Here is a 24703-nt window from a genome sequence, read left to right on the forward strand (position 1 = left end):
TGCAAATTAATCCATCAAAACAGCATCAGCAGCACTGATGAACAAGTCTAGACAAGCCAGAGGCCTGAACAAAAGATGTTGTGAGCAATTCTCTAGTGACACCTAATGGATCACAGTCACTATGCACACCCACAAACAATACCTCAAGCTCCACTGCTTCAATCCCTCTAGGAATAGAGTGCAGAACAAGGGCAGTCGTGCATACAATACCACCAGCTATCTTTATATCTGAGGCACCAGATGTGTCTGTAATACTTTAACACTTTACACACTATTCTACACAAATATCTGTAACAGCAAGCGACCCACACACAAGGGACAGTGGTGTGGTGCTTAGCACTGCTGCCTCACAGATCAGGGGTCCCAAGTTCGGTTTCAGACTGGGATACCTTCTGTGTGGTGTGTGCATGTTCTCCCTGCGTTTGTGCAGCCTTTCTAGGAGGTTTCTGGTTTCTGGTTTCCTCCCAGAACATGACCGCTTGGTTGCCCGAAGTCTGTGAAGCGTCGCTGTACGGGCGTTAGGGTGCAGACCCCGTGAGGAAGTGGGGGCGCCTCATCCAGGGTACAATTCTGCAACTCAGTGCTTCCGGGATGGGCAGGGGGGGGCTGCTGTGACCCTCGCCGTGAATCAAGGTCATGAGAATAATCAAGATCTCTGCTCCTCATCCCACCCCTCTGTGGCGGAGCTAGTTTGGACACGGTGATGTCATCGCGTAGCAGGGACCTCAGCCGCCTGGGCTCACTCGGCTGGTTCCCTGTTGCGTTATGCCGGAGACCCGGGTTCGCGCCCCAGGTGTTGCGGGACGAACCAGCGGGGTGGAGCAGCGAGGGCACGAGCCCGTCGGAACCGCGATGGTCACACCTCATCCTCATTACCTAAACGAGGACAAGATGCGACTCACCGGGCAGATGCAAGTGGAGTTGCAGAATGTCAGACCACACTAGATGCGACTCAGAAACAATTTTTAAAAAATGCACAGAATCCCTGTACCCTGCCTGTGTATTCCTACAGGTTCCAGCCTACCACACAGGCCTTGTTTCCAGCAGAGCTGCACAACAGTAGCGCAAAAAACGTAGAAACAGTATATACTGCTACAAACGTATTATGAAAATCATGATCTCAAAGAATGTTTGAGAGTACTTAATTATCTTATCCATGTCAACAGACATATTATCTATAAGAAGCTGTAGTAGCAATAATAATAATAATAATAATAATAATCATAATAATAATAATAATAACCAGCTTTATTTCATTAAGTGTCTTCAACACAAAATACCGAACAGTGCTGATCATATTGAAAATCATGACAGGTGTCCCAATTTAATATGAATAAGATTTCACTGTCAGATACCTCATGATTTTCTGCAACGCTGCACAATATTACATAGTACTTGTAATACACTTACACTTAATACACTTGTAATATACAGTATAATTTAACTTAATCTTCTAAATTTAAGAAATGTCAACATCTCCCCCTTGCGGTCTGGTATTTGATGTTGAGGTGTGTCAGAAGAGTTTAAATTTGCTTATGATTGGTCAGTTTTCCAGTCACAAGACAAAAATAACTCAGAGACAGGCTTGCCTCTGGCATGGATACTTCCATCATACTACAAACACTTTTATGTTATTTCCAGTGTGTATACACCTTAAGAAGCAGCATCTGTATTTAGGATTATAATCTGCTGTTCATTGCAACGACACAAACCCGCAAGTTCCAGACCTGCCCAACCCTGATCTAAGCAAGGAAATAAATAATTCAAAGCTGTCCTAGGTTTACACCAGGGTTGTGAGCAGCATTATGCATTTTCTCCTAGTTGATTAAACACATTTTCTTTTACACGTAAAAAAGTCTCCACTGTTCTCTCTCTACACATGGGTTCAGCAAAGGGCAGGTTTAAGGATAGGGTGCTGTAATTATAACTTCACAGAACAATTATTCAATTACTTAACAGTTCCTGGAAGGGCTTATAGTAATACTGATTGAGGTGATGGGCACTTAAAATTCAGCACCAGCTGCAAGAGTCTGTATTAATCAGACCCCTGTGGGAAGAAACACACAAACCCAATTCACCTGGTGAGAGAGAAAAGGAGCTCCTCACAAAGCGATCATTTCAAGTTTCATTTAGGGGTCTTAATGATGTGTGAACTGGTTCCTAATTAAGACAGGATTTGTTTTCACTTGATTACACCTGGCGTAACCTGACAAATAATCATCAGGGAGATCTATGTAGGAACTTTCCCTACCCAATTGTTTTTTATATCTCCAAGTGAGCCCAAATGCAAATAAGCAAATACTCATTTCCTGCAGTTCCAGGTGAAATCATGACTGTAACTGACAAATTCCGTGCCATCGGTGTAGCACGTTTCATCCCAGTGGACCCCCTCTGCACAGGCGGGTCCATCTTGTCCACAGGTGAAGTGCGGCCCGTGTGCCGGCTCATTCGCTCTTCAACCGAGGCTCAACCACACAGCGGTCCGGGCGAAGAGGCGAGAGACCGCTTCACCGTTTCCATTGAGAGGAAAAAACAGAACGAGGCAATGTGATTCAGTGGAGACACTGGGATGAACACCCTGACTATGAGGAGCAGTAGAATGGGATGTTTATATTTGGCGCGATGACTCATCCAAATGACAGCTTCCTGCTGCACTGTGTCCCCTGTGGAGCTACTGACCGCAGAGGGAAGAGTGCCCCCTACTGGTTCAGCCATACTCAGGTGCTGCAGGAACCTCCGAGCTGACTGGGCAGGAATGAGATTTCACCCCCCCGCCTGCCTTTGGCGTCCTCTCGGCGCGTCTCGTCTCGACGCCCGCGCTCTCCCCCCGCCCAGCGGCACCTCTCCGCCTGGGCTTCCCGACCAGGAATAAAAGCAGGAGATTCCAACCTCGGCCTCCGAGTCAGGAGAACGGGTCTCTCGTCGAGCCACCGCTTCTCCCGGAGGAAAACACCCCCGGAAAAACAAAAACACCGGCCGAAGCCATGGCCATTCCGAGAAACACAGGGACCTTGGAATGCCACCGAATGATGAAATACGATGATCACACTAATAAGATTTCCACCTCGCTGGAGAAAGCACTTTTTAAATGTCTCCATTGAAGAGGACTGCTACTTTCAGTGGAGGACAAATATACAGCAACGTGTGTACTTTCACACTCCTGGCCAATGGACTGAATCCTATAAAACAAATTCAGCTACCCAAGCAACTTTAATGGAACAATATGCAACATAAGTGTTTTCAGACCATTCACTGTCCTGCCCTGCTCCATCACACTCCACATCGATGAGGATTTTTATTCAAGTGTTAAAATGAAATAAAATACTTTTGAATTATTTATGACTCTAATTATGAATACTTCTGCACTCTGGCCTGGCGTTCACTACACACTCTCTGTTGAAGGGGAAGCATTAGAAACAGAATTAGAGCTGGCACATTTATTAAAACACAATTTATTTCTCATCGGGGAAACTCACCCGCAGCACGAAAACACTTGTAAAGCCCAACTCCTCTTTTTTAAGGAAAAAAGAAATCCCTTGGAACTGACTGAATGACTTGCTTGTTTCAGCTGTGGACAGTAAAGAGTATTTAAATGCTGGCAGAACGATTCTGGTAAAGCTGGTTTTGAGCTGTTTTTAAATCAAGTCCCATGACTTGAATTTTCGCGAAGAGAAATGATTTTTCAGGGTCAGTTTAGCGATGTGTACAGCATACTCACAGTTCAATGAGATTTGGTAGCTTCTGGGCAAGATTTTCTGGCTGTAAAATACAAGCAAGGCAAAGAAGAGACAAAGATCATTGACACCAAAATCCATATGCAAAATACATCAAGAGCCAATAAAAATATATTTCTAGCAACAAAATCAATTTATGACTCCATGCACGTTCATATGGTAGGGACACTGCTAGATCTGCTTTATCCATGTCATAAGCACAGTTCACATTGGAAAGGGCTGGCTGTGATGTAACGGAGGACATGAAAATGCACAGAGGTCGCTGTGTAACCCTGGCTGTGCACAGACATGCTCTCTGTCCGTCAAGCTGGACTAACAGTGGACGGGCTTGTTGCTTGAATTTGTCCACATATTGTAGAATGGGGTAAGTAAGAATGCCCTGTAAAAGGACATCACAACTCAACATTAGTAACTCCCCGCGCCAACACACCTCCTCCATTACACAGTTCAGTCCAAATCACTCTCCCTGGCGCTGAGAGACCCAGAGTCAGCTAACAGCAAAGCCCACATTAAACCTCATAATAACATCATAAACATCATTAAGAATCACATCTTCCAATCTTCTGTGAGGTTTCCTGCGTTGGCTGACCATCGTTTCTCAGCAACTTGATGCGAACAGGTAAGGATTTGGCGGTGACACGGCCTAGAGCCCCACAAACCATCGTGTGCCGGATATCTCCGGACAGTTCTGTGACTCGCTGCCCTGTTTCGAGTCTCGCTCACTGCCTCTGTCGGACAGCTGGCCAATTCAAACCAGTTGCAAAGGTCCCGTCTTCCAGTGGCCACAGGCTGGATGACAGAACTAAGACAACCACAAAATGTCCATAAACAGTCTGATGTTGACAGATAAGGTCAGCGGACAGACTACCGTACTAGTCCACAGCTCCTGTGTCTTGGGTTTGATTCGTGTAGAGGCAGAGACACTGGGAAACTAGAGTCAACACCTGATGCTGTTCTGTAGTCTGTGAGCGTACAGAAAGAAAATGACGACCTCTGTTGAGCTAAACGGCCCATTCTTGCCATTAGCTTATCTTGTGTTGAATTAAAATGCACAGAAACTGACATGTAAGTATATATTATATTGCGGAGCCATTTGACCTTTAGGAGCTGTCTGATGGGACCACCACTTATCGCTATCCTCAAGGATCTATCTAATAACACCAACTAGTGCCGAGGCTACAGGCAATAACAAAACAAAATTCTTATAGATTTGTGCAGGTCCGTTACTTTAAATGCAAGACGAAAAATGAAAAAATATTTTCATACTGAACCACAGCACATTTTCTTGATAATGCATACAATTTCGCCAACTTTTTACTTAAAAAAAAACTCGCTTGAGATTCAGGCCTTTTACAGCCGACTTCTACGGGCATCATTGACCAAATACAGCTAAAGACAAGTCATATTTGTGTTTCCTGAGCAGGAAAGCAAAGCCGACGTTGCTGCGGAGTATTATTTTTTCGTTGCTCGCACACCATTCCTGTAATACACCAGGTTAGACCGCGTCTTCTCGGCTTCAGCAGCGCCACGTCTGGCCGGCAGGGTGTCGGGCTCAGGCACGGCGCTCCCAGTACAGGTGTCACAGAGGACGCAGCTAAAACCGCACGATGCCGCCGCGGGTGCGGGACACTGAAGAGAAAGGCAGGCAGGCAGACAGCCCGAGACGCGTCGTGTTCACACCGGGTAAGTCCGCTGAGTGACAGCGGCCTGGGGAGCTGCTGCTGGAGGCCAGGCAGGCCGACTGCTGCCAGACCAGCGGTGCGGCGTGAAAATAAACACGCCGTGGGAAGAGATCAGGGGGCTCAGGTGCGCGGAGCAGAGACCACCAGACCGGGGGCGACCCCTCGTGCAGAGCAGCAGTGGCTTTGTCTGCCTGAATTACTGCAGGAAGCAGACTGGGCCGCGACTGTCTGTGTGACGGGCAGGGCAATGTACTCGGACGTCTATCAGGAAGGTCGCATTTTCGCACCAGGTCAACACGCTGCAAAACGGAAGGGGGTCAAAGTATCACAATTTAAATTTAAATTTCTGTGATTTGCATGAAGTTTGGAAACAATAAAAGTTTATAGGTTATTGCTGAGGTCGCAAGTGGCGTGTCAAAGGTATTTTTTAAATGCGTTTTTTTTCGTTTCAAATTTTTATTGAACATCAAATAATACAACCAAAATAGAAAACGTAAAAAGATAAATGAACAGAAAAAAAAACACTACCAGACCGAATTGCAAATCATTTAGAAATTTACATCTGTAAATAGTTTTTTTTTTATTGAACATGATATTGTAACGCATACAGCCACCATTGCAGGTTGTTCGAGCCGGCTTACCAGCGCAGTGACGTCACCGCCCTTCCCTGTGAATAGCAGGGACCGCAGACTATTTACATTACCCGGAGGCCCGGGTTCGAGCCCCCGACTGTGGGGGGCCGACCTGAGGCGGCAGCGGCGAGGGCGCATACCTACGTGAACCCCGGAGCGCTACAATATCTATCCAGTTTTACTAACGTGTCAAGGCGCTGACGTCTTCAGCTGACGTCATTGTGACGGCAGCTGCGCTCGAGGTCTTATAAGGCGCCTCGCCTGCGCAGTAGCGTGTGGCTTGCGCGCGGACGGTAGTCGGGTGGTTCCGCAGGACTGGGTGCTGATCGCGAAGACCGGACCGGCTGCGGACAGTCTGCCGGGTCGTGCCGGGAAACGGGCTGGCTGGATGGCTGGCGTCATGCTCTGGAAGGCGCGGACTGGCTCGGTGAGCTACCGGGGCATCCCAGGGCGCCCTATAGACACCGGGACCAGCCGGGCCAGGACCCACCAGCGATCCGAGCCCAGCGTGCATGCTGGCACAGCTCTGTGTGCCCCAGCTAGCGAAGGGAGAAGGGGGGACAAGGCTACACTGCCTCCCCGCTCTGTCTCTGAAAGTCCCAGCTCGATGCTGTACATAACTGTTCATACTGTCAATAAAATTATTTTTATACGTGCGTGGGGTACGTCTCTCGTACTGTATGGATAGCAGTCCCAACATGTGAAGTGTAAAACGTAAGAGATATTCTTTCTTTCCCGCAGCTCTTTTCATCCCACAGTGCTCCACACGAAGGCAGGGACACTATTCATCCTCCACTGCAGAGCACATCAGGGGAGGAGAGAAACCGGACACCATGCTGAGAATGAGATCTTACACGGCTTAGCACCTGTGCATCTGCGCCAGTCTGTGTGTAAAAAGTGCAGGAGCTGACTTGCTCAGTGTCATGTCATTTGCCAAACCGCTCTATACCACACAGTGTCGCGGGAAGCCGGAGCCTACCCGGCAAGCAACGAGCGCAAAGGCAGGGTACACCCTGGACAGGACACCAGTCCATCGCAGGGCAAGTGCAAGTCAGTCATACACGGTGACAATTTGGAGCCCATGGTAAAGGCCGAGGGGGGGAATTTGGCCTGGACACCGGGATAACTCCCTGCTCTTATCGAGAAATGCCCAGGGAGCTTTAATGACCACTGACTTGCTCAGTGTAGCCTTCGCAAATGTGAACTGAATTTTGGCACCATACATTATTTGCTTCCATAGGGGAAAAAACCCTACATAGAGCACCAACAGAGACGTTAACGTCCGGCCTACCAGAGTGGTCAAGGAGTTCCTCTTCATGTAGAGCCTCTCCAGGTACTGCAGGCCCTCGTCCTTGAGCAGCTCCAGCGGGAACTTGCTGAGGTTCCTGTAGTTGAGGAACAGGTTTTTGTGTCGCTCCTGCTTGGCCATACAGATCGTCTCGTGCAGGTCTGAGGCCATGGCAGCAGCGGGCCTCTCGCCTCTCGGGGAACCTGGCTCTCCCCCCGTCACATCGTCGTCCCACGGAGCGCTCGCCACGCGGCCTAGCAGCCTCAGCAACGGATAGAGGAAAAGCACCACGACTTTTAAAAACAGAAACCCAGAGCAGCGTCTGCGCTGTGCAGCCGTGTTGCCATTAAAGTTGCAATGGCTTGTCAGCACACAAGCGGTGCATTATGTTGTGCACAAAAAGGACTTGTACTCATAATGCAAATGCTTACAGGTCAGATTTGAAAGCTTGTTGTTCTCAGAGCTGAATCTGGTGCTGTGTTTTTTTTTCCTCTCCAACTAAAGCCCACATGCAGTATGTTTACATGAATATATGTGAATTACTTCCAAACGTATCCTGTCTGTCTGCATTCTCACCTGCTCACTTTCATATTATTACTTACAGAAAACTCTTAATTAGATTTCGTTTTCGGGTTTTTTTTTTTAAAAGTTCCTCTTTCTGGATAACAATGCATGAACCATTAGGCTACCTGTCCGACTGCTCTCCCTTTCCTGCACCTGGCTGGGCCGAGGTGTCTCACCCTGCCTACACACAGAGCCGCAGGGAACAGGCTCTGAAAACTGAAAGCGCACCGCGGCCGCTTCATTCCAAACGCCAGGTATAGTGATCAAAGTGCAGGTGCATCGAGATCATTAATACATAGGGAATACACATTGGGAATGCTGTGCCGATATTATTACAGCCAATATATTCCTGCTACTTATAATACAGTAAAAAAAAAACAATTTTAAGTGTTTAAATCACTAAACAAATGAATGCGCAGTATTTGAATCCCGTATTTAATATTCGGTCCCACACCCCAAGTCTAGACAGTACACCGCGGATAAAGAAGCGATCCCGCAATGCACAGCCTATTTCTCTAAACAGCATTACATTTTTAAAAACAGACCATAACACTGCTGTCAACACTAACACGTCGAGTTTTTAGCCTTATGTTAAACGCTCATTAATTATCAACAACTGCTCTTTCAGAATTAGCTCATTCTGGCAACGATTTCTCATACTGGAGAAAACGAATCCGATTAGGGGATGATTCAAGTGCAGGTCTACAGCCCTGTAAAGTCTCTCCATTTTTACAGTTTAACAATAAGTGTTTGCAAACTCACCTGGATTTGGGAAAAGACTATTTACATTACATATTGACCTCCTTTCAGCTGTCATTCGTCCAATAGACAACAACCCAGAGCGTCATTAGGCAGTGCGCCGAGATGGGCCTGTGGATAACAACGTACAATACAAGCGACCGTAAGCGTAACTGTCGATAGGTATTCTGGTCCTTGTAGTTTTTTTTATCACACGGCGCGTCAGTTTCGTGGCCATCGAATTGGTGACATATATACACCAATTGTAATTCTGTACAACGTTATAGATTGCATAATAACACGTTTTTCTGTATGTTGAAGGTTTATACATATCCGTGTAACTACGTCTTTCGATTTGTTCCTACCAAAAGCTTTTTACATAGTATTTTTAGATTTGATGATAAGGTGAGATCTTTATGTGCCCTGTAACAGTGATACTGAAATATACAAACTGTCCATTTGGGGGGAAAAAAACGTACATACAACGTACATACAACTGGAATCGGAATAAAATCAGTAACAGTGAAATCCGCCAATAAACTTCTCCCCTTTTTAAAAGTTGCTTAAATGAATGGTTTGAATTAAACGTATTATATCTGACCTCGCATAAAAAAATTCTGAAGTACTTTTTGGTCCAACACAAAAGTTATAACGAAGGATGAGTTGTAAAAGCCTTGCATGTTGCTGCTTTGAGATCGGATTTCGAGGGCAGACTTGCCTGCAGTCTCTCGGCTATTGGCTCTGCTCTACGACAGTCAATGGCGGTGTCTGCTGTTGCTAGAGTTATTGGGTCGGCGTTCGGCCGCCTGAGGTAGAGTCAGAGTGACGAATAAAGACTGTCCTAACGTAACGGGCAGATGGCCAGGCATACATTTCGTGTTTTCAAGGAACGAAACTTGAAGAAATATGAGCCTTAACCTCCCTACCGAGGATGCGGCGGTGGACAAACAGTGCACAGAAGCGTAAGTTGTGCTTCAGGACACGCGTGTGAAGAAACGGCGAATTGCTGAGACGAGCTGTGAATAGAAGTCGAGACCCCTGTTTGAGAAGGAAGGCGTGTTGCGGGATAATAGTAGCGGTAAAAGCCAAAACGTTAGCTGGGTTGATGTGTGGGGAGAAGCCCCCGTGTATGCTTGGGAGCTTTTTAATTTGGAAATCGCAGGGATGCAGGAATGCACGGTAGGAGTGGGAACCGTGCAGAGTACGCTCAGTGTGCATCAGAGGGCGCTACTCGGCTCAGAGTGACCGACTTTGGGCTCATGTTGGCTGATGGGGTGGACGGTGAGTTAGAAGGCGTGTTTTACCTAACATGCACTTGTGTTCAATTAGTAATAAAGCACATAACAAAGTTTAAAGATGAGAGGAGCCCTGTGGCCCATGTAGCCGATATAGTTAGTATAGATGATAACTAATTGATCCAGGAGTCTCATCCAGGTATTTCTTAAAGGAAGCCACACTTTCTTTTTAGAGGACTGGAAGAGGTGTTAGTGGGGCCAGCAGGGGGCGCTCACCCTGCGGTCCATGTGGGTCCTAATGCCCCAGTATAGGCACTATACTGTAAACAGGCGCCATCCTTCAGATGAGACATAAAACTGAGGTCCTGACTCTCTGTGGTCATTATAAATCCCAGAGTGTTTCTCGAGAAGAGTAGGGGTGTAACCCCAGTGTCCTGGCCAAATTTCCCCCTGGCCTTTACCAGTCATGGCCTCCTAATAACCCCCATCTCTGAACTGGCTTCATCTCTCTGCTCTCTTCCCCACTGAGAGCTGGTGTGTGGGGAGAGGACTGATGGGGCTGCACACTGGGGGTGGTGGAGGGGATCCCCGTTACCTGTAAAGCACTTTGAGTGGAGTGTCCAGAAAAGCGCTATATAAGTGTAAGCATTTTTTTTATTATTATTATTATTATTATTATTATTATATGAATATGGAGAATTGTATTACACCTGAGAACAGAAGACCTTGCTGTACACAGTGCTCGTGGGAGTCTAGAAGAAGCTACCCAGCTGTGTCACTGAGGACGACTCTATTGCCATTATCAAGCAGTGACTGGATAGGTCTTTGGGTCACTTACTGAAACTCTGAAAAACTCACGGAGCTCTCCTCTTCTGCAGACAAGAAGCTTAAGACTGAGGGCTCCTCTCTGCTTGTTCAGCAGCTCCCACCTGTCAGTAGTCAGCTGTTGTTATGGTCAGTGGCAGCTGGACAGGTAATAGGGACACCTGGGCCTGGAGCATCAGAATGAAGTCTAGATGATGAGCAGAAGTCAGTGACTGGATATAAGCCAAACAGCTTTAATAAAGTTGTTGTTGTGGTTATTATTATTATTATGCAGCCCTGAAGAGGGAAGAGCCAGCAGCAGCAGCTCAGAAGGACCCCCGCCTCTGGACAGGTGTTCAGGCCCTGCAGAGAGAGCCCTGGCCACAGCTGTCACGATGAGCCCTGAGCACAGACTGCAGCAGAGTGAGAGCAGGGCACAGGCCTTCGCAGCTGCCCAGGAGGTACCACACCCGGAGGAACACTGAGTGCTCTGCATCACAAAGCATCACAAAGTTAGCACTGAACCAGGTGGTGATGAGAGTCAGCACACCGGGCTCACCTGTCTGTTTGAACCCTAACCCTACAGTGCTGTCTGTCACCTGTCAGCCCCTGGACACGCGTCCAGATTTCAGTGTGTGTTTACAGCTAAATCCACACTACTGTCAGTAGCTTAGTTTCAGGGCGAGAAAAGGAGCTTAAGACTGTGGGCTCCTCTCTGGAGGAGATACCGACTTGTTCAGCAGCCCACACTTGTGCAATTTACCTGTTTAACTGTTCCAAAGCTAACCTCTCTCCAGAAAACCATTTCCTTGTTTCCAAAATTAGACATTTTCCCTTAGTTTTGGTTACACACCTGTGCGATTTGGAATTCCGGCGCTGTTTCAAGACGCCTGTGCCCACTGGGATGAGAGCGCTCCTCCGAGGGGCCCGCCAGCAGGGGCTGTTCCTTACCCGGCGTGCTGTCAGCCCCGTGGTGCCTGAGCCGAGAGCTCGCCTCAGACAGGAGGAGCGGCCGGTCTCTCAGCGCGGCTGGCGTAGGCCTGCAGGCACCCAGCGGGCCGCTGTTCGCTGGTGAGCTGAACGAGCTGTGACCCCAGTCCAGCTCTCAGTTTTGCACCAGTGTTCCAGGGAGCTTGGCCACAGTTGCCCTTGCAACATGGCTGTTGACCTCAGCCTAGCGACATCCGAGCAGTGACCCTCAGCCCGCCGTGGGAGCAAGAGCCTCAGCGGCCTGAATCCCTGCGGATTCTCCTCGCTGCACTTCTGACTTGGAATGCGTTCAGGCCTCAGATGAATGCCCATGAACGTTATTTACTTTTGACACGGAAAACACCTGCTAAAAGGTACTGCAGGCATCCACTTCATGGTGGGGAAAAGTTCTTCCTTTACCTGGAATGCAGATTTCAGGGATTCTGCCTCTCAGGATTAATTAAGGTTTAGTAGATTCGTGTTAGTTTTTACAGCTTGACCAGTGAACGCAGCGGCTCGTGCGCTGGTAACGGTGCCCTGAGCTTCGGTGCCACTGTCTCTCCTCAGGCTGACGCTGCCGTTCAAGAGCTGGTGCGGTGTGTGGCGCTGGCAAGACTGGTGCACGGGGATGCGCACTGGAAACTGGCAGAGGCGCATGCCAGGCTAGGTCAGGGCTACCTGCGGCTGAAAGGTGAGCGTCCCCTCTCACCGGAAACTACACGGGCGAGCTAAAGATGCCTCTGTTTGGTGCTTGGTGTTGTGTCTTATTCATAATACCCAAGCTACTCATTTTCCCCCGGCAGGGCTCGTTAGTGTAGTATCGTATCAGGAGTGCAACTTCACTGCTCTGCACATGCAGGTTACCCACCACTCTCTGTGCCTCAGGGCTGGCGTTGCAAGCCCAGGAACACATGGAAAAGGCCAAGGCCATTGCCATGAACACAACCCTGGAGCTGGCAGGCAAGCAGGAGAGGGCAGATGTGCTGCGATGTCTCATGATCATCTTCCAGACGGAAGGAGAGGCTGCCCAGCAGCTGGGCAAATATCCTTTCCCAGAATACCTCTGCGGTGGCACTGCAGGTGAAGGTTATAAACCTGGAGAGACTGGCTCATGTGGTATCATTGGGAAGCTACAGTATAAATCTTCAGAGAAAGCACAAAAAATTAATTTCGTTTTCTGTGGAGGGAGCACTTTGCGATACGGAAAATCTTTTCTTAAAAAAAGACATTTCTAGACTGTAATGTTGGTCTCTGGTGAAATTCGACCTGTCCTCTTAGATAGATACTTTATTGATGCCGTGAGGGAAATTGCAGTGCAACAGCAGCTTAGCACAGTCAACAAAGCACAGTGTAATGAAATGATACAATAATGCAACAACACAATACATACAGTGCAGTCAGTGCGAAGTGCACTGAAAAGAGTTGCTCACAGTACAGAATATACAAACAAAAAACAGAACAGTACACAAAAATTGTATTGTGCATTATAAATATAAAAATATATTGCACAAGTCCCTAGCATATATTGCACAAAAACAGTTGTAAACAGGAAAAACCAGATGTAAGCAGAGAGTTTAATGTTTAGTTTAGTCTCTTCAGCACCGGCGCGAGCCGGTGTGGGTTTGTGCAAGTGTGAAGGGGAGTGAAACTGTTTCATCTGAATGTTCAGATCTTGTAGAGGCGGAGGAAATGGGGAAGGGAGTAGTTGTAAAGTGTCAAACGGAGGAAAGGGGCAGAGATTTCCTTGACGGGCCCCACCCTGAGGAAGGCCGAGCAGAGGCTGGAGAAGGCGGACAGGGCCGTGGCGGAGCTGCAGCAGCTCGGAGGAGTGTGCGGAGAGGACGCACTGGGAGTCCAGTTTGATGTGGCCATGAGCACAGTCAGGTAGGGGATGCTGTACGAACACTGAAACGGCACCGAGACACAGTGTACTTATTGACTTGTCGAGAGGAAACTGTTTCCAATGCTTTTAAAGGTTGTTAATGGTATTTACCTCGCCCTTTTCAATATCGAAAGTTAGAAGAGCTCCACTTGGGTGTCATACTGGAAGTGCTTTGAAACCAGAAACTTCTCTGGGTATTGCTGTCAATTCCCTGTCATGTGATGCACTTATTAAGACATTCCCGTTCTATTTATTTCCTTTGACTCTCGCTGTATCATGTTCAGGGTGTGAAGATAATGACTCGCACAGCTTCTGGCACCAGTGGCAGTTAAACTTATGAACACACTTCATCTCTAGTTGACAAGTGTAGTTTCTTTCACCTTAACTGTGCATGAAGATCACACCTTTTTCATTTCTCTTCTGCTTCATATTCATGCCTCGGTCACCCCTGGTCTGTATTCCTGTGTTTAATTATTAATAAATAGGTCAACATTACGTGCATTAAATGGGTAAAGCAATCCATGTAATATATGACAGGCTAATTGTTTTGAATACAAAATATATTGTGACACTACATTACAGTGCAAATCACTTGTCCACAGTTGAAACATCTTGTAGATAAATCAGATCAATCCAGGTCCTACATGGGCACACAACTGTTGGTTTCAGATTTAGCCAAGCTCTCAGTTACACGTTTGATCTCTTAATTGACTTAATGATGGGATTACATTGAGCTGTTTGTCTGTTTTCAGGTCTTTACCAGGTCTGTTTGGAGGTCGCCCTTTATTGCATAAGCATTTCACAAGCATTATAAAATTTCTAAATTTGGAGTAGAAAAAATAAACTTGAAACTATCCCAATCAGGAATCTAGTTAGCTCAGTTGAGGCTTCAGTTAGGTGGCTAAGCTCGGAGGGAATGAAACCAGTTTTGTGGAATTCCAGGATCAGGATTGGGAACCACTTTTCAAGATCACCTCATTCGCTGCCAGTTAGACACACAAAGCTGAAAAACAGCTGTACTTTCAGAGTCATTGTCTGCAGAATTAATATTCTTCAAATTTCCAGCAATGAGTACTCAACCCATACATTTGTGACATTGATTCGATTTTAGCTCTCCAATAGGTAATGATTATTTTGCCAGTATGCGGGTCATGAGTATTCAATGGTAAGTACAGTATTTGGCGCTATTTTTTTACTTTTTGACTAAAAAACAAAATGTGTAATCTTCAAGTCAACCACGAGAGGGAGCTCCAATACACAAGACCAGTTTGAGGAATACGTCCAATATCAGAAAGTCCGGGTTCAGGTTAAACCAGATCTAAGACAGAATAAAGTAGTATTTTTCTTACATACTTTGTCCTCCATTCGATTTAAAGCTTAAAACCTGTACTTTCAGTAAAACTAGCAGCAGCATAAAATCAAAGTGCTTTTAAAATCACCCCTGCAGGTTTTAAGTTACAGTATGCGATGCAAAAAGTGAGTTTTCCTCGTCAGAGTGAACAAAGAAATGGATATTGAAGCCAGAAGTGAGAGAAGTCAAGATAAACTCTTCAGGGCGAACGATGGCGCTGTCTCGTCTGTGCCACGGGCGTGCCGTACTGCATGAGATTGATTTGTAGCTTTAAAAGAACAAGGTGTCAGTTTGTCTTTCCAGTTAAGTTTGACCTGCGTGATCTTTCCCCCCGGCTTGTTGATGAGGCTCATCTGTTGTGTTGCTGAAAGCAAATCTCCACCTGTTAAGGGTCTTGCTACGTGTGAAATCTAAAGTGCTGTATAAATGCAACACTTAATATGTACTCTCTCATATTATGAGCAATAGTAATATTATGGCCAAATGATTTTTTTTCATTCTTAATACTCTTGCAATTGATTTCCCCCGAACTGCTTAAAAAAGGAAAATGATTTCCCCTTTCTACCCGTATATTCTAGCTGTGGTACAGTAGGTTTGCTCCTTGAAATACAGTAGTTACATTTTCTTTTATAACAAGGGGAAGCAGAATTTGCTCATTAGGAAAGTCTTTTTCTGTTGCAGTTGGTGTCCGATTTGCAGCTTACCCCAAGCGAATGTATACCTCTCTCAAGTCCCAATGCTTTTTGGTTCTGCAGTTGTTCAGGTTCAGTGCTGTAGCAAGCGCTCCTCTCTTCAAACTGGCCTCTGTGTTCCATTACTGAAGATTTTCGGAATGTTAAAATGTTACAATGACAGCTTTAACACAGCAGGGATCTATATGAATTCTGTTGCCAATTTTTTTTTTACAATATTACTCTGAAGCAGTTTAATTGCAGAAGACTGAGGGCCTTTGATTTCTTGTGGGGGCTCTCTTGGGCCGGGGACTGGCTGTCAGGCTGGAGGGCTTTCAGAGCATGAGAAAGCAGGATAATTACTCTTTAGCTCTCCATACAAACGCCTACTCCTTTGGAACACTTGATAGCACATGCGGCTGGTTTTTCCTTGATGCGATCCTATGCAGAGAAGGAAGGCCGCGGCCTGAGAGACAGGAGAGCGTAGAGCCTCTGGGAGGAAGGCGGATCATTAAATATGAAAGGTTTTCTGTCTGCTGATGGTCAGAACGCAGCGCTGCACAGTGGTGCTTCAGATATTCCGCTGACACACTGCGCCTCCTCAGTGCACCCAGGAGTCAAAGCTGTTTCAAAAGTTTCAAAAGCGTTGGATTTTCTGATATTTCAAGGCAGGTCGGTTCAAAGAAGAACAAAACAGCGGTCGAAATCTCAGCCTTTTCTGTTCAAAATCAGACGATTCTTTCGTTGTGCACTCTCGTCTTCGGCTTTCGAGTGACGGGAACCCCTGTGGCCAGATGGGCAGGATGAGGAAGGTCGGCAGCTCCAGATCTCGCAGGAGAGAAATGTCTCTCTCCGCCATGAGCTCGACCCCTCAGGCACCTGCGCAGTCGTGGGGTTTGTGGTTTCGCCAGCCGTTCCCAGTCCCAGACCCGGCTGTCCTGCTCCTTCTGGTCACAGCTGGGCTCAGATGGTCAAAGAGCTCACCCTGTGCTCGATGCCAGTGCCTTTATCAGTTGAGCCTCTCAGGAACTCTGCCGTGCTTTTCAAAGATTGAACCTTTTAAACATGACGAATATGGAAGTTCTCAGTCATTTTCATGTGAAATGTAGGTTTGCTGCCTTCACGTCTGGCAGTACTGTGTCCTGTCTGGCAGTCTTATAATTCTGCTTTGGCCCACCTGGACCCCTTCAAACCCCAGGACAGGCCTGAAGTCAAGATGCCTTGTACATGCAGTCCTTCACTGAAAAACTGGATCCGCAGTAGCTGGCTCTGAAAGGAAAAACAATAGTTTTGCCACTACAGATATATTTACTTTTTCAAATACAGTCTGTATAATATACAGTAGTCATAGAGTGTGCTGTGTGTGGATACTGAATACAGAATTTAGATCAGCAGATGTCCAGAAGCTATACAGAGTGCATATCTGGGCTTTTCCACTGCATGTTTAAATTCTAGTTATGTTGGCAGAAGCAAAACTGATCTGGACAATGAATGGCCATCTGTTTACAACCAGGCAGTGTTGTTTATTCTTTTGGTAAAAGAACTTAAAAAAATGTGCAGACTTGTGCTGGAGTGAAAGATGACTAAATCTGTTTTCTTTGTTGCAGGATGAGTAGCACTTGGCTCCAGTTGAGACTATTAAGCCCTGGGCTTCAGTGGTAGACCCGTGATTTCATTGTAAGGATATGGGCCAGAGCAGGAACAATGATAGGAGAGCAGTGCTCTTTCAGGTCAGCTGGTTGCCATCATTTTAACTCTTCCATGACTCCAGCAGGAGAAAACTGCAGAGCAGTTAACAAGATTAAGAAGTATTAAGATACTGGCATGACTAGGGTCTAGTAACTGTCGAGTCAGACAGTGTCAGCAGAAGCATAGATGTCGGCTTGGCCCATACTTTGTGAATCATACAAAATCATCCAACTCTGAGTTAGACTTATATAAGAACCTATGATACTCTACAGACAAGAAGCCGCATTTGGCCCACTTAGAGCATTTGGTAGCTGATCTTAGGATCTCATTCATCCAAGAATCTCATCAATCTGTTTTTTGAAAGGTGCCAGGGTATGGAAGTAACTTCTTCTAGACTTCTGCAACCCTTTGTCAAAAAAAGTGCTTCCTAATCTCGGTTTTAATACACATTGCTGTAGTTTCCACTTCCCTATGGTTTGTGTTTAAGTGGAGGTGGTGAAGAAGTTCAAGGTGTTGGCTGTGCCAGGTCCGTTAGGATTTTGGACACTTGAATCGGGTTCACTGATTGTCAGCATCTGTTATCAGTTACTAATTGGAGTAAATAAGACGGGCTATGGTGTTATTTTCTCGCCGGGAGGGATGGAAAATAATCTCTTTAAAGATGAGCCAGGCATAACTGTGCTGCATTCTTTGAAACGAAGAAGAAAAGCCCAAAGGAAAGCTCAGGAATTTTCTTACAAGGGAGGGTTGCTGAGGTGTACTTGCTCGCTGGAGTATGCTGTGGGACAGGAGGACATTGTGCCCAGGTCTGCAGTACGGGCTGGTGAAAGTCAGAGCTCGCCAGCCTGACATTATTTGTGCTGGCAACCTGCATTCTTGGCAGCCCGTGCCAAAGTGTGTGCACAGCTGCCATACAAGGCCAGGGAGGGCACAGCAGGCACTGGGATTAATGATTCTGTGTACAGCGTGAGGCAAGAGGTGCTTTTCAGGATGCTGTAAAAAATTGTTTTGGATAATCTGACTTCAACAGAAAGGAAGCTGATTAAGAGTCCATTTGTATTCCATCAATTTGTTATTCACATGTACTGTAATAGCACCTTACCTTCGCCTCCTGGGTACACTAAAAAGTCATTACTGAAGAACTTCTGCCAAATCCTGATAGCACAGCTGGGGGGGGATGAGATAACCACAATCCCAAACAGCAACTTCATCTCCTGTCTAAAGAAACACTTCAAATTGAAAAGTCTGAAATAAAACAGCCCCCTTAAATTTGCTTAAAAGGGCAGGGCATGATCTTTGTGACAAAGGTTAGGTACTGTAGATCCTTGAGATGCTTAAGTAGTTCACTGAGCTGGAATTTATATTGGGATATTCAGAATTAAACATATGGAGAGGCTGTCGTATTGCAGGCAAACTCCCTACCAGCATGTGCTAATACTTGTTAGTTGATGTGAAGGGAGTATATGCATCATATATACTTGCAGTAACTTGCTGAAGGGGTCAGAACATGTGGACTGAAGAATTGCCCCCACAATGTTCCCAGTGTGCGACCAGAATCCTTACCCTGTGGCCCTTTACGACCACAGCAGTGTTACACCAGATCTTGTTATTTTCAGATTTGAATAACCCAGAAAATGCATGAATAAGCCCTGATAGATCTGCAGAGCTCTCTGTGCACAGGAAGCTGGACCTGGAGGGTTAGTGCAGCCATGTGTCTCTGACACCAAAATTCAATTGAAAATCCATTAAGAGATACGATTCCCTCTGCGATGAGGCCAGGCTGTCCTTAGAATGTGGATTGATGAGCTTGTATTGAGTTTGCCAGGATGATGTCAGCCTGCATTCGGCTGTCACCTGGAGACAAGCAGCAGCGCAGACAACAGAGGCACGCAGGCCTTTTGTCCAGGCTATGCCAGCGTCTGGTGTGTGCTGCGCTCAGTGGAAATGAGCAGAGCTTGCGTGTGAAACGCTCTTCGCTGGCTAAATTCTTCGAAGGTCAGAACTCTCTCGTTTAGGCCTTGAAAAATGTTCAACCCTAATAAAGTCATCTCCGCAAAGGAGCTGCTTTGGAACAGCAGGGAGAACATCTCTTTGTCAGGTCATATTAACCACTGGTCGTCTCTCATGCTTGTTCCACTCATTCTTATTCCACAGTCTTTCTTATAGACCTTATAAACTTTATTTTATATAGCGCCTTTAAAGGTGGCTTCTCAAAACTCCTTACAAAATGACAACAGCGACAATAAAAAACATACGCAACAATAAAAAAAGATATGCATGATGAGAATACACAGAAGAGACAGTAGATGGTGGTACTAAGTACAGTAGGTGCAGAGGGGTAAAGAACAGAACCAGTTAAGTAAAGGCTCTTCTAAAGAGGAAGGTTTTGAGTCTGGATTTGAAGGAGTTTCGAGAAGGTGACTCTCTGATATGCTTGGGGAGAGAGTTCCAGAGCTTAGGGGCATCACAGGGGAAGACCCTGTCACCCATAGAGTGTAGATGGGCTTGGTGGACAGATAGGAGACCAGAATTAGAGGAGCGAAGGTTGCGAGGTACCACTTTACTAACTGTTTTTGCAGTTATTGATGATCCTGTGTAACGCAATTAACTGTATGTTACTTGGTGCAAAGCTGTCAACCAACTAAACAGTTCTGTGTTTTAGTTCAAGTAGGTATGTGGAGGTATAGGTTATGTATAACCTATATACCTATAGGTATAGGTTACCCTTCAGGTAGTCTTAAAAGGGCAGTAGGGACTCACATACACTCTTAAACCTGATGCAAGAGCGGACTCTGCTGTCTGAGGAGAGCGGTGCCCTGCGGCCTGAAGCGGGCACCCAGCAGGCTGCAGCCGGAGACGTGCTCTCCTGTCTGTGCCCGCAGGCTGCCAGCGAGGTGCTCTCCTGTCTGTGCCCGCAGGCTGCAGCGGCGAGGTGCTCTCCTGTCTGTGCCCGCAGGCTGCAGCAGCGAGGTGCTCTCCTGTCTGTGCCCGCAGGCTGCAGCGGCGAGGTGCTCTCCTGTCTGTGCCCGCAGGCTGCAGCGGCGAGGTGCTCTCCTGTCTGTGCCCGCAGGCTGCAGCGGCGAGGTGCTCTCCTGTCTGTGCCCGCAGGCTGCCAGCGAGGTGCTCTCCTGTCTGTGCCCGCAGGCTGCAGCGGCAAGGTGCTCTCCTGTCTGTGCCCGCAGGCTGCCAGCGAGGTGCTCTCCTGTCTGTGCCCGCAGGCTGCCAGCGAGGTGCTCTCCTGTCTGTGCCCGCAGGCTGCCAGCGAGGTGCTCTCCTGTCTGTGCCCGCAGGCTGCAGCAGCGAGGTGCTCTCCTGTCTGTGTCCATGGCTGCAGCGGCGAGGTGCTCTCCTGTCTGTGCCCGCAGGCTGCAGCGGCGAGGTGCTCTCCTGTCTGTGCCCGCAGGCTGCAGCAGCGAGGTGCTCTCCTGTCTGTGCCCACAGGCTGCAGAGGAAGCAGGGGCGGCCAGCGGCAGCGCTCTGCCAGTGTCAGCGGGCGCTGCGGGTGCTGCAGGCAGCGGGGAGGGAGGCCAGCTGGGAGGCGTGCTCAGTCTACAGGGAGATGGCGGCCATTGAGCAGGCGGGAGGGAATGTGGACGGAGCCATACAGCACCTCCTGCAGGCAAGATATTGGCATAGCACCTGCGCTGTAATTGCCTGCTCCCCGGGTCCGGCCGCCTTGCTGCCGTCTGGTCCAGTCGGCATTTAGAGAAATCTTCAGTTATTAAAAACATCTGCCGCAGCCGGGCCAATTAAGACCCTTCCAGTGCATCTGATCTCATGGCAGAATGAGGGTCTGTCCATTGCAGCTCTAGATTCCTTTCTCTTTTTCCCATCAGTTTTAAATGTCACCCGTCAGTAGTTGTCCCAGTCCTGATGTTGAATGTAAACTCCAGTAATAGAGACTGACCCCCCTGGTTTGACCTTTAGCGATGTCATAGCTTGTCTTTAAGGAGAATAATGTGTCACATGAAGTACTGTATGTCAGGGATGTTCAGTCCTGGTCCTGGGGGGTCTCTTTAAAGCAGCAGCACCTGAACAGCTGAGAGAAGCTGATAACTGGTCCCATTAAGGTAATAATGAGCTGAACTGGGATGAAGACTTGCAGACACACTGGCCCTCCAGCACCAGGACTGGACACTCCTGCAGTACTTGTTAATTTAAGCTTATCCATGTTACAAACATCTGACGATTATATTGCTAAAACACTGACCACAAACAGCAAGATTAAACCAGGATATTCCTAATCAGAAGAGCCTGCAGTGATCTTGCAGAGTCACATGGCGGATGGTGTGTTCCAAAAATCGAAACGAAACATCCTTTTATTTCCTGAGAGTGCACGGGAAGTTGACTGTTTTGCAGAATGGGTTATTGCATATTCTTCGGGAGTTTAGAAGGATGTTTTAGCTACAGTACTGTGGATGTTTTCCTGCTTTAGGGGTGAAAAATATAAGGAACAACTTTAGGAGACACCGATGCATTCAGCAGGACTGGAACTGAACTAGGAAACCCAGCTGCAGCTGCGGTGTTTGTTTTCTGTCAATGGGCTCCTCGTGGTGCCTCACTGGCCTTGTCTTGTGGGACTCTTTGGCAGGCTCATTCCGTGTCTCTGAGTGTGTGTCCGGGGAGCGTGGAAGAGGCTGGTGCTGCTCACAGCTTGGCTTTGGCTTACTCCAGGACTGGGGAGAGCGAGCACAGCGGTGAGCCTTCCCATGCCAACGCGGGGGCTGGTTCTGCGGAGCGGATTGGCTGTGTTTAATCAGGGAAGGAATGCAACATGCCCTTTCCGGCAGCCAGCTGGACTTCTCGGGCCCCAGTGTGTTAACACCCGAAATGCGGACCACAGATCTGCTACTGCACACGCCGTTGTGTTGCAGGGTGTCGGATTTCCGGAGGGGGGGGAAGCAGATGAAGTTTGCAAGGTTTTTGCACTCATTTAAAATATGAACTTCTGTACTTTGAAAACCATATCAGAGTCCAGGAAATGCTTTTCTGCCCGTCAGGACACAAAGTGAATTGAAACATTTTGAGCTCCTGCACACACCTTAATCTTGTGGCCCTGCAATTTATAATTTTAAATCACAAAGACATAAGAAGTAAAGTTTATTAACTGACTAAAGTGGTGCAGAAAATAATACAATAAATTAATGATATTGTAAAATAATCAATGGAAAGCGTTTCAGGGGGAACATGTTTGTGAGATACCTGAGGGCATTCTTCCTAGACGAAATCCAGATCTTCCCAGTGATCTGGAAGATCTGCGGTGATCTTTGAAAGTTTAACCTCATGAGTTTGGGTGAGAAAATTTAGGACTGTGCAAATAATAAGTGCCGTATTATGAGAAAACCGCCAGCTTTGTGTACAAGAACAGTAACTGATTGTACTGCCTGGAAACTAGAGCAGTTGATACTAATTTAAATATATAGAAGTACCATAAACTAAGGATAACCGGTATCCTTAACGTGCCTAAACTGCCACTTTGTCCTCTTGTTGCTTGGCCTCCCTGCAGACAGCGCGGTGCGCTTCTTTGAGCAGAGTCTGAGCAGCTATCGGAGGACCCTGGGACCTGAGCATTCCCTCCTCCTCTCAGCGCAGGACGACTACTGCCACTTTCTTCTCATCTCTGGGCAACGAGAGGTCAGAACTCGCGGCCTGACGCGTCCTAGTCCTGTCATGACTGGCAGCGGCGCTTCTGTGTGAGACTTTGCGGGACAGCTTTGAAGGAGATCCAGCAGTCCCTACCAGTACAACAACCACTGGGACTGTCCCAGATCGCCCTGGTTCCTACCTGAGCCACCCTGGAGGATTTCTTAGAGTTCATCTGTGGCTCGAAATTGTTTCTCAGCGGGGCTGGTAGCTCAGCTCTGAGAGTTGTCCTGTGATAAGATTGATGCATGTTTCACTTTTTGCTGTGTTACAGAGTGCAGTTAAGATGTTGAAGGAATCGCTGCCCCTGAAGGAGAGCACCTTTGGGCACCTGAGTGCAGAGGTGGCAGAGACGTACTGGCTGCTCGGGGAGGCTGAGGTCTCCCAGGGGCAGATCAGAAGAGCTTACAGAACGCTGAAGAAGGTAAGAGTCACACACGCGGCCTGACAAAGGCACGTTACTTAAAGCAAAGGAATAGGCGCTCGGCCGGCCGTGAAGTAGCACGCCACACGAAGCAAAGGGTGGGGGGCATGGAAGTGATGAGGAGCCACAACAAGTCCTGGACAAGATCAGCTGAAGACGGTCGGTGGGTTCTGATGTCTGTTTAAAACGCTGATTAACTCTGCAGGGGCTGTGTGAATCCGGGGACGCTTATTTTTCTTGAAGATATTTCGAACGAGTGTGTCGTTTGCAGTCGTCAGGAAGATGGAATGTGTAGTGTGTGTAAAATGGAGACAGAGTGGACGCAGAGCAGTCTCACTGTGAGGAGTGTTACGTGTTCAGGAGGTGGCGGCAGGAATTCAGACCCTGGTGTTGGGCGTCTGTGCTCACTGATTTATGATGCTGACTTTACCAGATCCCTGGCTCAGGAGCTATTTAAGAGTGTGTCAAATACCACACAATAACACCGTGGGGTTCTTCTGTCTTTCTTACACTTACCTGCTCTTGAGTACTGTCAATAATATGAAATCCAACATTAACCATGCTGATTAGTTTCCTGGTGTCAAGAACTGCACGCACCTATGTCCTATCAACAGATACCTAGGTACCTGTTGGAGTGTGTGCAGTCACAGCCCTTTCACAATGCAATTTTTAAGACAAGTCTTGATATCTTTGTATGGACAGCTGTTTGTAAGAAAGACTTATAGAATAAAGTCATCGAGTTTCTTACCCCAAGTAAAACTGTTTCTGTTCCTCTAGGTTAGTAATTGAATTTGCTTAATTTGATCTGGTTTATCGGATTAAGTATTTATCATAGGGAAATGGGTTGTGGCAACATCCTTGAAGACAAAGAGGATCTGGGTATTTAATTAAATAAAATGTATCACCAAGAAACAAGGACCACATTTCTGTACTGTAGCTGTGAAGAATTGTAGGAAGGATTATTGAAAGCTGCACATTTAAGAATGCACAGCATGCATAGGTATGCTTAAATAATCAGCACTGTTTCTTTTCATCATTGAATCTCAGTGGACTAAAGATAAATTTGTGCTTTGGAAAGCATTACTGTATTTGCAGATCTGTTAGTGACTTGTTCTGCTATAATGGGCATTCATGTATCATGTAGCAGATTGCCACACAAAAATATAGCTTTATTTCCCTATGATATAATACTGAATGACCTCAGCTGTCATTAGCCAGGTTTGTTTTGTTTTCATCTGGTGATAGAATAAGGAGGAAGAGGCAGCTCCTCATTGTACTTCTCCCCCACTGATCAGATGGAAAGAGAAGGAAGGTTCTGTCACTCACTGTGTGGAGTCTGGGCTTTAGCCGGCCAGGAATGTTCTGAGTAGGACTGGGATCTCTGACATGTTAAAATT

At 47.1% G+C, this 24703-nt stretch overlaps 2 protein-coding genes across 4 annotated transcripts in view; one reads left to right on the forward strand and one right to left on the reverse strand.

Annotated features, from left to right (window-relative positions):
• lrrc28 (leucine rich repeat containing 28) overlaps window positions 1-8777 on the reverse strand; it is a 59506-nt gene extending 50729 nt beyond the window's left edge. For all 3 annotated transcript variants that reach the window (XR_016091335.1, XM_088921383.1, XM_088921382.1), the window contains exons 1-3: window positions 8663-8777; window positions 7340-7598; window positions 3719-3759 (exon numbers count right to left, since the gene is read on the reverse strand). Coding sequence is in view for 2 of the 3 variants with exons in the window: in XM_088921383.1 (XP_088777509.1) it covers window positions 3719-3759; window positions 7340-7507 (209 nt within the window). In the remaining variant the exon portion in view is untranslated. The remainder of the gene's footprint in view (window positions 1-3718; window positions 3760-7339; window positions 7599-8662) is intronic.
• Window positions 8778-9407: 630 nt separating this feature from the next.
• LOC148831471 (tetratricopeptide repeat protein 23-like) lies at window positions 9408-23654 on the forward strand. The gene is made up of 9 exons (XM_088920070.1): window positions 9408-9600; window positions 10973-11138; window positions 12214-12337; window positions 12532-12688; window positions 13405-13530; window positions 20681-20858; window positions 21831-21936; window positions 22746-22873; window positions 23157-23654. Exons 1-9 carry the CDS (start codon window positions 9545-9547, stop codon window positions 23328-23330), a joined length of 1215 nt encoding a protein of 404 aa, XP_088776196.1. The 5' UTR covers window positions 9408-9544; the 3' UTR covers window positions 23331-23654.
• The last annotated feature ends 1049 nt before the right edge of the window (window positions 23655-24703 follow it).

This window comes from Atractosteus spatula, chromosome 7 (assembly GCF_055471065.1).
Source record: "Atractosteus spatula isolate fAtrSpa1 chromosome 7, fAtrSpa1.hap1, whole genome shotgun sequence".
NCBI lineage: Eukaryota > Metazoa > Chordata > Actinopteri > Semionotiformes > Lepisosteidae > Atractosteus > Atractosteus spatula.